At 44.1% G+C, this 14,152-nt stretch overlaps 1 protein-coding gene across 5 annotated transcripts in view; it reads left to right on the top strand.

Moving 5' to 3' along the window:
• Positions 1-11,974, top strand: part of LOC105478882 (dynein axonemal heavy chain 14) — a 524,402-nt gene extending 512,428 nt beyond the window's left edge. For all 5 annotated transcript variants that reach the window (XM_071081203.1, XM_071081205.1, XM_071081211.1 and 2 more), the window contains 5 exons: positions 1,317-1,429; positions 2,729-2,868; positions 5,296-5,456; positions 11,219-11,365; positions 11,759-11,974. In XM_071081203.1, coding sequence (XP_070937304.1) covers positions 1,317-1,429; positions 2,729-2,868; positions 5,296-5,456; positions 11,219-11,365; positions 11,759-11,974 — 777 coding nt within the window. The remainder of the gene's footprint in view (positions 1-1,316; positions 1,430-2,728; positions 2,869-5,295; positions 5,457-11,218; positions 11,366-11,758) is intronic.
• Positions 11,975-14,152: the final 2,178 nt, after the last annotated feature.

Raw genomic sequence — 14,152 nt, forward strand, 5'->3', positions numbered from 1 at the left:
GCCATAAAAAAAGGATGAGTTCATGTCCTTTGTAGGGACATGGATGAAGCTGGAAACCATCATTCTGAGCAAACTATCACAAGGACAGAAAACCAAACACCGCATGTTCTCACTCATAGGCAGGAATTGAGCAATGAGAACACTTGGACACAGGAAGGGGAACCTCACACACCGGGGCCTATTGTGGGGAGACCGGAGCAGGGAGGGATAGCATTAGAAAACATACCTAATGTAAATGACGAGTTAATGGGTGCAGCACACCAATATGGCACATGTATACATATGTAACAAACCTGCACGTTGTGCACATGTACCCTAGAACTTAAAGTATAATAATAAATAAATAAATAAGAAAAGCAATGGGACAAGAGCACGGGCTGCAAAGCGAGTGCTTGGTGTCGCCAACCTAGACAGAGCCATGGATTCAATCTGGGAGAGGGAATATAAAGTAGCAAGAGAAGAGGGCTGAAAGGATTCCAGGCAACACCAGCCTCGAGGGAGGGAAGAAGAGGTGCCAATGAATGGGACCTAAAAAGAAGTAGTTGGAGAATTCAAGAGAAAGCCAGGATGGAGTCTAGTCACAGAAGCCTAGGGGAGAGAGCAGGAGGAAGCAATGAGGTCCGTCAAAAGCTGCAGAGGATATAGTGCGGGGAGTGAGGCTTGAAGATGGAAAATGAAGGTCGCTTGTGATTTCTAATGAAGACTCCAGAAGAGGGGACAGTAAACAAAAGGAGAAATAGGCTAGAGGGCTGCAAGGGTCTCCTCCTCCCCACTTGCAACAAACAGGTAGGATTGCGTGTTGGGTGGTTTGTGTAGTTAAGATGGAAGGGAGCGTTAATAAACAGGGCTAGAGAATGGAAAGCTGAATCCACAGGGGCAAGGGCAGGGGCAGCTAGGCTCAGAACTGGAAGGCAAAGGTAGGTAAGGGAGTAGACAGTGGGTGGGATTTATAGAACTTTGTATAGGGGAAGGCCAGGAAGCTGAAATTGCTCATACCTAATAGCATGTGAAGGTAATCTCCCCAGAGAGGAGGAAAGAAGGTGAGAAAATGAAAAGATTTGAGAAGAGTGATAAAAGCCTTCAGCCAGGATGGAAGCTTCCAAGCGTTTTATCCAAAACACTGTTAAGATAATGTTGTTTTGCCCTGGTAATAAGGTTTAGACTTTTCATTATGTGCTTTCAGTTGGAAAATGACATTCTCCTGCGAAGTTATTTCTGCCTGGCACTTGAGTCTATTACCAAGGTTTGCAGAAATGTTCCTAATGACCCCAAAGACAAGGAAAAAAAATGATGTGACTGTCTTTACATCCCAACAGAAACACGCCTACAGATCATGTAAGCCACTGAGTTCCTGGATTGATGATCTCATCCAGCGACTGAATTTCTTCAATACTTGGGCCAAAGTGGCTTATACTGCAATACAGCGTCGGTATGGATGAAAGCTGCTTTACATTTCTTCCTCATTTTTGCTTAAAGCCCAAAGGTTTATGACATCATTTCCCATGCCTGGTCTCCTTGGGTTGTCACAGTTACATGTGAATTAAGCAAGGGCAGGATTCTTGTCTTCTGTTTGAGCTGAGAAAGTGGGGACCTAATAATGTTGAGTCTTGAGTAAACTCCCTCCACTCCAAGAGACAGAGTTATGACTACAACATAGTACATTTCTCTTTCCTAAGAAATGCACAGGGTGAAATGTGAAAGGAAATAATTAGTTACATGTAATTTTTTTTTTTTTTTTTTTTTTTTTTTTTTGAGACAAGAGTCTCGCTCTATCACCCAGGCTGGAATGCAGTGGCACAATCTCGGCTCACTGCAACCTCCGCCTCCTGGGTTCAAACGATTCTCCTACCTCAGCCTCCCTAGTAGCTGGGATTACAGGCACCTGCCGCCATGCCCAGCTCATTTTTTGTATTTTTAGTAGTGACGGGGTTTCACCATGTTGGCCAGGCTGGTTTTGAACTCCTGACCTCAAGTGATCCATCTGCCTTGGCCTCCCAAAGTGCAGGGATTACGGGCATGAGCCACCGCGCCTAGCCACATGTAATTTTTAAATGTGTTTGTAGTTACAATAAAAATAGCTGGAGAAGCATTAGAGTAGCGACATCTAGCAAGTGCCTCACAGGATATGGTGCATTTCTCTAGGAGCTTTACTCACAGCAGTCCACTCAGTTCTCACAGCAGCCCTGTGATGTGAAGTAGGTGCTATCATTATCATCATCCCCATTTTAGAGATGAGGAAACTGAGTCCAAGGACATGAAATGCCCAAGGCTTCACAACTAGAACATGAAAGTATTGAGATTCAAACCCAGAACTGGTTCCAAAGTCTGTGCCAGGCTGCCTCCTACACCGTTTAACTATAAGTGTAGCAGCAGCACTGCAGACATCTGACCCACATTTCTTTATATCCTTTGGGAGAAGTCTGTGCCTCAAAAACAACAAATGAGATTCCACAAGGCGCAGGCAGGATTCTCACTATAATAATGACATCTCTTGTTACCCAAATCTGTGGCCTTGCAGCCTTTGTGGTCCCCCTTTTCCCTCATGAGCTTAAAATCATAGCTGGCTTCCATTCAAGGACCTGATAAAAGTCCTGCATTGGGGGAGTTGAAATGAAAAGTAAAAGAAGTGCCCTGGGAGGGGAGGGACTGGAGGAAATGGCCCACATCACCCAAAGCTGTGCAATTATTATGACCTTAACCCCTCAACCTGTGGTCTGCCTTCCACTAGGTATATGAGATTTGTCACAATTTGGAAGCAGTCTATTCCATCATCTAGCCAAAAACGCAAACACCCTGAGGAGTCAGAGAACAATTTCCTTGAGGGATTTCCTTCAAGATACTGGCTCCCAGCTTTCTTCTTTCCACAAGGTGAGCATTAGAACCAAGGTCAGCTCCACACCTGGCCCAGACACGTCTGCACTCAGCCCGTCTGTCACTCACCCTTTCACCCTCCCCTTTAGGATGACAACACCTGCGCCTCCACAGGTGTCTGGGTCTCTAGTGTGGATTAGAGCAGTCTCTTCTCCCTCCCCACCCACTTCCTTCCCTCACCCCAACCTCCTCACATGCCAAATCCACCCACCCCTATCAGATTTCACCTGCGCCTTGACAGGTCACTGTCTCGTCTCTTGGCCACTGCTCCTGTGATGTCAAAAGTCAACACTAGCACCCAGCCCCTCCAAAGGCCATGACAAAGGGGCGGAGATGGGCAGCTTCACAAGATTGACTCTGAGCTTCAGCCATTCATTCATTTATTTCTGTAACAAGATTTGATGACTGAATGTTTGCTGGGACCTAGGCCCGACCTGCTCAGCACAAATGTCCAGCAGGGAAGGCAGACATGAACCGGAGTGCATTCCAACGATGTGTGGTTGGGGGATGGAAAGAGAGTTGTAAAGGGGTGACACTGGGCTGTGAGCTCCACGAAGGCAAGAACCAGGTCTGTTTTCAGTTCTGTGGTGTCCCTAGCACCTGATACAGTCCCCAGCGCACACACACACGCACAAAGCTCTCAATAAATATTTGAAGAATGAATGAATGGCATTCTGAATAGAATATATGAATGGATCAGTACTTGTGGAGCATAAAACAGAGGAACCTTCACTAAGAACCAGGGAAGCCCACTAAGGAAATAACGTCTAGGATGAGTCTTGAATCTTGCTACCAATTAAGTATTATCCAGGTGCGAACAGAGGAAGAAGAGAATAATTCGTGGAGCTTACTTGGTATTTACTGGGTGCCATGCACTGTTCTGAGGATTTTGTATAAAAGGGATAAGACATTTAATTCTCATGGCAATCTTATGAGGTTGTTACTGTAACTATCCCTGTTTTCAGAGAGAAAACCTTAGCACAGAGAAGTTAAGAAATTTGCCCCAAGTCATATCACTAGCAAAAAGTTGAGAGTCTCATCCAAGGTCACTCCACTACTGAGTGAAATGATTCTGGAGGGGAGTGGGGGAAACTAACAGGTGACTGAGTCAAGATTTGAACTCAGCCTGACTTAAAAAGTTGAGTGTTTCAATGACTGGACTAAGCAGGGACAGCATTCTTACTAGAGAAAACACCATTTGCACTAGGAGAAACCAAATGTTCATTATGGCCAAAACAAAAGACCACAAAAGGGAGAATGGTGCAGCTGCAGAGTTGGGCACGGTTGGTCCCCAGGGCTGTGTAAGACACACTGAGAGAGTTGACTCCATCCACAGGATGGCCTGAAGTGTTTCAGGCCGGAGAGGTTATGATCCAGCAGCTACAGGAAGGAAGAAGGGCAGGGGTACATTGGAGAAGAACAAGACTGGGTCCTGGTCATTTAAGGAGTCTGCAAATTAGCCAGGTGTGGTGGTGCACACCTGTAATCTCGGCTACTCAGGAGGCTGAGACAGGAGGATTGCTTGAGCCCAGGAGGTCGAGGCTGCAGTGAGCCATGATCGCGCCACTGTACTCCAGACTGGGCAACAGTGCAAGACCCTGTCTCATCAAAAAATAAATAAAATAAGGAGTCTGCTTTATTCTCCAGGCAAGAGCTGGTGGTGATCAGAGTAGGGTAGTGGTAGTGAGCAGAAGCGGGGAGTAGGGGGCATTTAGGAAGCAGAACCAACTGGACTCTGTGTTTGGAAGGACAGGGGTAGAGGGGAGAAGGAGATTAAGCATGACTCGTAAGTCTCTGGCTTGGAAAGCTGGGTGGCTGCTGGCATCATTCACTGAAATACAGAGCACAGGGAGAGGAGCAGGCTGATGGGGATTGTAGTGACAGGCATGGTGAGTTCGAGATGTTCTCATTTTTTTCCTACTGCAGGTAGCCTTTCTCCATGCACCCAGGGGGAATCATGGCCACAAGCACCTCAGCAACCCTAGAGGCAATAGAACCTCCCTTTTCCCAGTGTTCGTATGTCATTTCTTGAGGAAGACTCTGACACACTTGGTCTTGTAGTTGCCCCGGGTCCCATCTTTGTTGCTGAGAGGATGAGGTATGATCATCAGCCAAGATTGGCTCAGAAATGGAGAGGGTCTCAGAATTTACAGCCTGTCTATCCCCACAATGAATACAGGAGGGGTGCTGGCCTTGAAAAACAGCCCCCATTCACCAGGAGGCTCCTGCAGCTGGCCAGACCAAAGTCAACAAGGCCTAAGAGGGTGGGTGAACTGGCCCTCTGCTCCCGCCCAGCCCATCTCTTTTGTTGTCTCTTTTTCTTCCACTCTTCCCTTCCTTCGCCATGAGACATCATTGTTGCTAACCCCAGCAGGAGGCCCTGAGACTCACAAGGAACTTGATGGTGTGTGTTCTTCTCCAAAGCCTTTCTTGCTGCTGTGCTTCAAGACTATGGGAGGTCCCGAGGAATCTCTGTGGATACCCTCACCTTCACCCACCATGTGATTTCCGACACCACTGACAAGGATGAGAAGTTCTCCGTATTTATGCCAAAGAAACTCAATATAGTCAGGAGAGCATTTAAGGTACTGGAATATTCAAAGATTAGAAAGGGTAATCATTCATTCATTCATTTATTCAATCAATTATGCCCTCTACAAACCTTTATTCAGCACTTACCATGTTCCAGGCACAAGAGAGGCAGATCGACAAGGTACAGCCCTGCTTCAAGTCCAAATGCCCTCAGACTTCATGTCTCCCACTCTCTTCCTTGAGGCGGAAGGAAAAAAAGATTATAAATCGTGAATAAAAGATTTAAGTTAATATAATCAACAGACTTTCTAAGTGTCCCCTATTATAAATGAAGACAGAATGCTGCTGAGGTCAGGATTAAAAGGTGATATTTTAAATCAGGGGGCAAACCTGTCCTAGCTGCTCTTGGCTGAAATGCCTGCCCCCACCAACTGGCTTATTTCAGAGCTCAGGCAGGTGCCAAGTGAAAACCTGCACCTACCCGGCCCTCAGCAGTGCAGCAAGTGGGACCCATGGAGGCAGCTTGGGCTGGAGCAGAGTACACAGCACCAGTGAGCCAGATGCACCACACACCCCAGCCCTGCCACTCATGCCACTGTCCCCACTGATTTGAAGGGCCACGGTTGTCATTTTCTAAATTCCAATTTGTTCTGGGAATCTATTTTTCTGCTCCAGGACTAATGCTGGAGAGGAAGAGGGGACAAGGTTGGGAGAGGTTGGTTTAAAGATTTAAAAAAAAAAAAGAATGTGAAAGGATGCTCAATATTTTTAGTCAGAGAAATGCAAATCAAAATAATAATGAAATACCATTTTACACCCAGTAGGTTGGCTATAACCAAAAGAATTGAAAAAATAATAATAAATAAATAAATACAATCATGTACCACTTAACAATGGGGATATGTTCTGAGAAATGCATTGTTAAGAATGTATTTCCACAAACCTACATGGCATAGCCTACTGCTTACCTAGGCTAGATGGGATAGCCTGTTGCTGCCAGGCTACAGACCTGTACAGCATGTTACTGTATTGAACACTGCAGGCAGTGTAACACAATGGTAAGTAATTTGTGTACCCAAACACTTCTACACATGGAAATTCATAGATGCATTGCTCTACATCATCACTAGGCAATAGGAATTTTTCAGCTCCATCATAATCTTATAGGACCAGCCTGGTATATGTGGTCTGTCACTGACACAAATGTTGTTATGGAGCTCATGATTAAATAAATTGAGGGTCATACATAGCCATATATTTATGTTTAGCTTTGGTGTAGATACTGCCAAATGGTTTTTCAACATGGTTGTACCAATCCACAAGCCCACCAGTAATGTAGAAGATTGCTCCATAGCCCTGCCAACATTTACTTGGTATTTTTAGTGGACGTGCGGTGATATATCTTTTTTTTTTTTGAGATGGAGTCTTGCTCTGTTGCCCAGGCTGGCAAGCTCCACCTCCTGGGTTCATGCCATTCTCCTGCCTCAGCCTCCTGGGTAGCTGGTACTACAGGTGCCTGCCACCAAACCCGGCTAATTTTTTTGTATTTTTAGTGGAGACGGGGTTTCACCGTGTTAGCCAGGATGGTCTCGATCTCCTGACCTCATGATCCGCCCGCCTCAGCCTCCCAAAGTGCTGGGATCACAGGCGTGAGTGACCGCGCCCAGCTGCAGTGATGTATCTTTATGATTTTAATTTGCATTTCCTTGATGATTAATGAAGTTGGGCACCTTTTAAAATGACTATTGATATTTGGATCTCCTCTTTTGTGAAGTTTCTGTTCAAGACTGTGAACTGCTTTTGTCTTATTGATTTATAGAAATTCTTGTATATTCTGAACATATGCTATCAGATACATGTGTTGAATGTGTTGAAAGCATCTTCTCCCACTGTCCAAATCACTTTCTTAATGGTGTCTTTTGATTAACAAAAACTTTTTTGTTGTAACGAAGTCCAGTGTCTCCATCTTTTATTTAGGGTTAATGCTTTTTTATGTTCTGTTTAGGAAATCTTTGCCTACCCTAAACTAAGTTCATGAAAATATTCTCCTGTTACCTTCTAGAAACTATATTGCTTTACCTCTCATTTTCTATGATCTATATATAATTGAAGGCCAGGCATGGTGGCTCACACCTGTAATCCCAGCACTTTGGGAGGTCGAGGCAGGCAGATCACCTGAGGTCAGGAGTTCGAGACCAGCCTGGCCAACATGGCGAAACCTCATCTCTACTAAAAATACAAAACATTAGCCGGGTTTGGTGGTGTGCACGTGTAATCCCAGCTACTTGGGAGGCTGAGGCAGGAGTATCACTTGAACTTGGGAGGCGGATGTTGCAGTGAGCCAAGATTGTGCCACTGTACTCCAGCCTGGGCGACAGAGTGAGACTCTGTCTCAAAAAAAAAAAAGTAGAATTGAGTTGTGTATGGTGTGAGGTGAGATCAAAGTTCTTTTGGTTCCATATGGGTACCCAACTGACTCAGCACCATTTATTTTTCATTGAAATGGCCCTTTCCCTACTTCAACTTTGTCATAGATCAAATAATTCTATATGCCTGGGCCTGTTTCTATTGAAATAATCAGATCATTTTTATCCTTTATCTCATTAACATAGTGGATTACATAGAACTATCTGGAGTGTACTTTGTTATAAGGTATGATTCCTATATTAGGAATGTTTTTAATGAAGAATGGAAGCTAAATGTGATGAGAGAGCTTTTCAGGGTTTATGGAGATTATCACATAATTTATCACTTTTATCAATATGATTTATTAAAAGATCCTAAGGTTGAATCATCTTAATTGTAATATTTTTTCAAGATTTTTGTATCAATATTTTATGTGATATTATTCTATAGGATTGGGGTGGGGGGGCTTGAAGAGGGTGATGTTTTTAGTTTTTATTGTGCATATTATTAATGGTGGTTTCCTTATTCTAATCCTGTCTGCCTTCTGTCTTTAGGGATCTCACAGTTTCTGGTCCACTGGGGATACTTCTTGTTTTCCAGTGCTTTTATAGATGCATTCTGGGATTTGGGGTGGGAGGAGGTGGTGGACACTCATGCTCTTTGGCCTCTTGGTCCAGTCCTGGTCTTCCTCTCCTCAGCACTCATCAGACTGCACTGAAGATGATTCCGAGACTACCCAGAATTAGTGAATGTTAGAAACATGTCAGAAGAAGGATGGAACTGGGAGAGTTTGTCCTACAAGGCAAAAGACTGAGGAGAAAAAGAAATATTGAAAAGGGTGATACATGAAGAACTAGACTCTTAATTCTGCTAGAACTCCAACCAGGGGGAGCCCCAAGGAGAAGACACATGCAGTTGATCTAAATTGATGATGATGGTGGAGTGTCCTTTTATAGACAGGGAGTGGCCTGTCACTGGAGCTTTAGGAGAAATCAGGTGACCGCTTGGCAAGAGTACTGACGTGGAAGAAAGCTCAGGTTCAGATGTGTTTTCGACTTGAGGTTTACCCAACTGTTTATTAATTCACTCACTTGAAAGTATGGGTCCAAAACTGCTCTGACTGTTGGAAATACTGAGATGAACAAAAGAAAGCTCCTGCCCTCCAGAAGATCCCAATCTGCCTGATAATGATGGCACTGATGCTTACTAGCCCACAATGACTGAGTACTATGTGCTAAGCTCTTTACCTGCATTATTTAATCCTCACAAATTATCCTCATTCTGTAGGTCAGGAAACTAAGGTTCCAAGAGGCAGATCGTAAGCTTTGAACCCAAGTCTAGCTGACTCTACACCCATAGCCTAACCTCTTCCTACATAACCCATTAGACATGAAAAGGCTACAAGAGGCAGATGTGCACCAGGGCCTTTACTTATGACTCACAGGGGGAGTGCAGGAGTATGGACTGCCCGCCTAACTTTACTTTTTGCCTCTATCCATCTAATCAGATGTTCTCAGTTATCTCTGCTTTATACAAAGAACCAGCTTCCACTGAGTTGAAGTAAGATTACTTTCATTTATTCTGAGTGGCTCTTTGAAGAGTTAAATCACTCCAAAAGGGGCTGTTTACAAATTACCTACAGTTTAGGTTTTTCAGAGGAAAAACCCATGTAAGCTATGACCAAGTTACTCCAAGTATAAATGGAAGTGACGTTGTCAAATGCGTTAGATTAACTTCTTCCAAGATGGTTAGGAAAGGACAACACTAGAACAAATGCAGCACAGGAAAATCTGCATTTATATAAGTTAAGGGGAAGAGAAGTAAAAATCATTATACAAAGCAATTCCCAGTAAAATTCTTTTTTTTTTTCTTTGAGATGGAGTCTCGCTCTGTCGCCCAGGCTGGACTGCAGTGGCGTGATCTCAGCTCACTGCAACCTCCACCTCCCGCGTTCATGCCATTCTCCTGCTTCAGCCTCCCGAGTAGCTGGGACTACAGGTGCCCACCACCACGCCTGGCCAATTTTTTGTATTTTTAGTAGAGACGGTGTTTCACCGTGTTAGCCAGGATGGTCGCAATCTCCTGACCTCGTGATCTGCCCGCCTCAGCCTTCCAAAGTGCTGGGATTACAGGCATGAGCCACCGCGCCCAGCCAAAATTCTTTTATAGAATAAGCCAAAATAGGAAGTGCTTAATATGAGTTCAGCTTGCACCTCCAGGTAGTCACATTCCAGAGTGGACAACACAGAAGGCGTCACCAGGCACAGCACAGGCTCTTCCACACTGCCGCCCCTGTGTCAACAAGCTGGCCCAGGCTGCATCAAGGGGGAGCTCAGGACAGCGGTGCCCACCCCTTCTCTTCAGAGACCTGCCCCATCAGAGAAGATGGCAGAGCCCTCCAGGGTGGCCAGGTACTTGGCCGCCAGCTCCTCCAGGCTGGGCATCCCTCCAGCACACCTGTAGGAGAGCATGTAGCTTCACAGGCCCACCTTAGGCACACCTGGAGTCACCTGGAATTGGAGCTGCAGGCAACTAAATTTTCTACTTCACAGACCTCATCAGAAACTCATTTTACTTAACCCTTTATCATTAAAATGTAATCATCTATTTAACCTGTATCATTCAAAAATATATGGAACCTGGCCAGGCGTGGTGGCTCACACCTGTAATCCCAGCACTTTGGGAGGCCAAGGGGGACGGATCACTTGAGGTCAGGAGTTCGAGACCAGCCTGGCCAACATGGTGAAACCCATCTCTACTAAAAATACAAAAAATTAGGTGGGTTTGGTGGTGTGCTCCTGTAATCCCAGCTACTCGGGAGGCTGAGGAGAACCACCAAAACCAGGGAGGCGGAGGTTGCAGTGAGCCAAGATCGCAGCATTGCACTCCCGCCTGGGTAACAGAGCGAGACTCCGTATCAAAAAAAAAAAAAAAAAAAAACAACAACAAAAAAAAAAAACCCTCTTCTACCTTTTTTACATTTCTAGAGCCTTGACAGTAGTTGTGGCCACTATGGTAAAGGTAAGTGACGTTTGAACACAGTGTACTCTGTCACCTTTTGTAACTGTTCTTGCTCTCTCCTAAAAAGCTAGGCTACACAATTACAGTTGTAGAAATTTGCATCTTTATTGTGTTTGAAGGTATTTGTCTTCATGCTGAGGAAGAGCGTCATGGAAAAAATACATATATTTCAGTTCAGGATGATTATATAGATACACCTAAGCCTATAACGTTTTTAAAGCACTCAGAATAGGAAAAAAAAAAAATGAAGCATTCACCTTAGAACTTGGGGCAACATGCCTTAGGCAGGACGAGCCCCTCTGGATGCATCGGCTCAGTTCCGGACGGAGCCTCTGGTTGGTCGCTGCTTCTCCTGGGGACCCCTGACACCACCTCTCTTCCGTCTTAGGGCTTGGATTCCTCTCCCACTGGAGTTTACATTTTTGGTTTATTCATCGAGGGGGCAAGATGGAATCGCGAACAAAAGATACTGGAAGACTCGCTGCCTCTGGAGATGTGCTGTGATTTTCCTGACATACACTTTTTGCCAACAAAGGTAACCACCCTGCTATTATCCTGAAATCCTAAACCTCTGGGCATTCCTTCAGTAATATACAAACTACTCTTATTCCCATTCCCTACAATTTCACAAGGGAGATGTGATAATATACTCAGACAACAAAGATTTTAAATCCCCCAAAATGTTACTAAAATCTAAAGTAGATGCTATACTTACATCCCATGTTCTCAATAATATGTACTATAAAGTCATAATACTCTTTAAATTCTCCAGGTATAATTTCCACAGGCTGTTACATTAACCATTTAACCTTAAATGTATCTAATTCATAACAAATCCCCCAAGCCTATAGCATACAAAAATGTGAGCTACTGATTCACTTGAACTACTCAATTTGACTACTGGATTTTTTTTTTTTTTTTTTTTAAGATTTCTACCGAAACACCAAATGCTTCCAACCAGACAGATTCAGAATGCTATACTTTTGAATGCCCAGTTTACCAGACACCTGAGAGGTCAAGAATTTTAGCAACTACTGGTTTACCAATAAACTTTTTAACATCAGTGTATTTATCAACGAAGAAACCTCCTAGTCACTGGATCACAATGCGGGTTGCATTGCTTTGTGAGAAGAATGAAAAATAAATGTCCATACCAAACCATTTTAATTTTTGACTCTAACCAGACTTACATGTTTCAAGACATCCACGTGTAGTCAACACCCTTTATAAAGTATTTGTGTGTTTAGCCAGACTGAACAGGTGCAGTCTTTATTTCATTTGTACATGAAAACTTCAACCCAGAGGGGAATCTTGCTGCTGCGTTTTATCCTAAGTACCTAAGACCTGACCGTGCAATGTCCCTGTGGTTGGGCTCTAGTACAGGTCAGCACAACCCGCAATACAGCAAATTTGACTCTCCTAACAGTAAAAAGCACGGCACCTGACAGGATATCAGGGCATGCCTTTATGAACTTTTTAGTAAAAATGATTTATAAAATTATATACAATAAAATAAATACACACATGTAGAATAGATCTTTGGAATGCTTCCCCTGGCTTCTCTAAGTAAACACAGAATACTCCACTGCTGACCTAGCTGCAGACTTCTGAAACTAAAGAGAAGGGCCTTCTTCTTTAAAGAAATGCAGTCTGGGCCAGGCATGGTGACTCACGCCTGTAATCCCAGCACTTTGGGAGGCCAAGGCGGGTGGATCACCTGAGGTCAGTACTTCGAAACCAGCCTACACCACCACGACGAAACCCATCTCTACTAAAGATACACAAATTGGCCGGACGTGGTGGTGCAGGTCTGCAATCCCAGCTCAGGAGGCTGAGTCATGAGAATCACTTGAGCCTGGGAGGCAGAGGTTGCTGTGAGCTGAGACTGTGCACTCCAGCCTAGGTGACAGAGCAAGACTCTTTTTCAAAGAAAAAAGGAAAAAAAATTGCAGTCTGGCTGGGTACAGTGGCTCGTGTCTGTAATCCCAGCACTTTGGGAGGCCAAGGCAAGATGATCACTTAAGGCCAGGAATTCAAGACCAGCCTTGACAACATAATGAGACCCTCTTTACAAAAACTGTTTAAAAAATTAGCCAGGCATGATGAGGCACCTTTAGTCCCAGCTACTCAAGAGTCTGAGGTAGGAGGATGGCTTGAGCCCAGGAGGTTGAGGCTGCATTGAGCTATGATCATGCCACTGTACTCCAGCCTGGGAAACAGAGCCAGACCCCACCTCTTTTTAAAAAAAAAAAAAAAAGTGCAATATGGTTCTGACTTCACTAGACCTCTTTGCCTACTAAAAGCCAAATCCTGAGAATTTGGTAAGTTCAATGTTTCTACAGGAAGAATGTTACTCTACTAATAATGGCTATCATAACTGAGCACTATGTTGAGCACTAATAATTCCTGTACCATCCTCAGGCCCCTCTATACTATGTGGACGTATCAGCCAGATTTTATACATGAGGAAACCAGTGCTCAGAGATTAATTGCCCACACACACATTGCTAAGAGGGAGCAGAACTAGCATTTGAAGCCACATCTCACTGTCACTTTATCATGGCAATGGTCCATGGGAAGAAAGCATAACCCACATGTACACAAATGAAGATCCTTCTCTCCATAGTAAGGGGGGTAGAAAAGGTGGGACTTGTCCCCAGCACTAGACTCTTTAACAGCCATGAACAAAACATGTATTTAATTGTGTCCAGGAAACTGTACCATCTACCTTTAAGTAAATTGCACCTAGAAACACTCCACCTTGTATCTTTTGTTAATATCCTGTACTTCATCATTTGCTCCAAACAGTGCAAAACTAAAGACCAAAATATATATCATATGCTTGGTATTGGTGCATATTCTGACATACCTACATTTTGCAATGTAATGTGGCAATGTAATGTCCCAGCAGGAAGAACTGAGACACGAAGCTGTCTGATCTCATCTCACAATTCAGGATTAGAGTCAACTGGAAATCCAAACAAGCACTAAAGCATGGTCAGCAGGCATAGTACATGTGTGTGTCTCTCACACATGTACTGTCTTTCAGATGCACAGATGCTTCTGTGATTCATACAAATGCATTCGAAAGTATGACTGAATCTACAATAGTTTTAGCATTTCTGTATTTTCTCAAACAGCAAATACTAAATACATGACCATTTTCTGGGAGTTAGGACTCCCAACTAACCCCTTTGAGTTCCAACATTCTGAGTCTTCAAATAAACAGCAGTTGGCCAGGCTCCCAAACAGATGATCCTAGGAAAACAGGAGGCTGGGTGGGGGTGGGAATCTAAGGGCTCCTATCTTGGTCCCAAAAATC

Source organism: Macaca nemestrina, chromosome 1, assembly GCF_043159975.1.
Source record: "Macaca nemestrina isolate mMacNem1 chromosome 1, mMacNem.hap1, whole genome shotgun sequence".
NCBI lineage: Eukaryota > Metazoa > Chordata > Mammalia > Primates > Cercopithecidae > Macaca > Macaca nemestrina.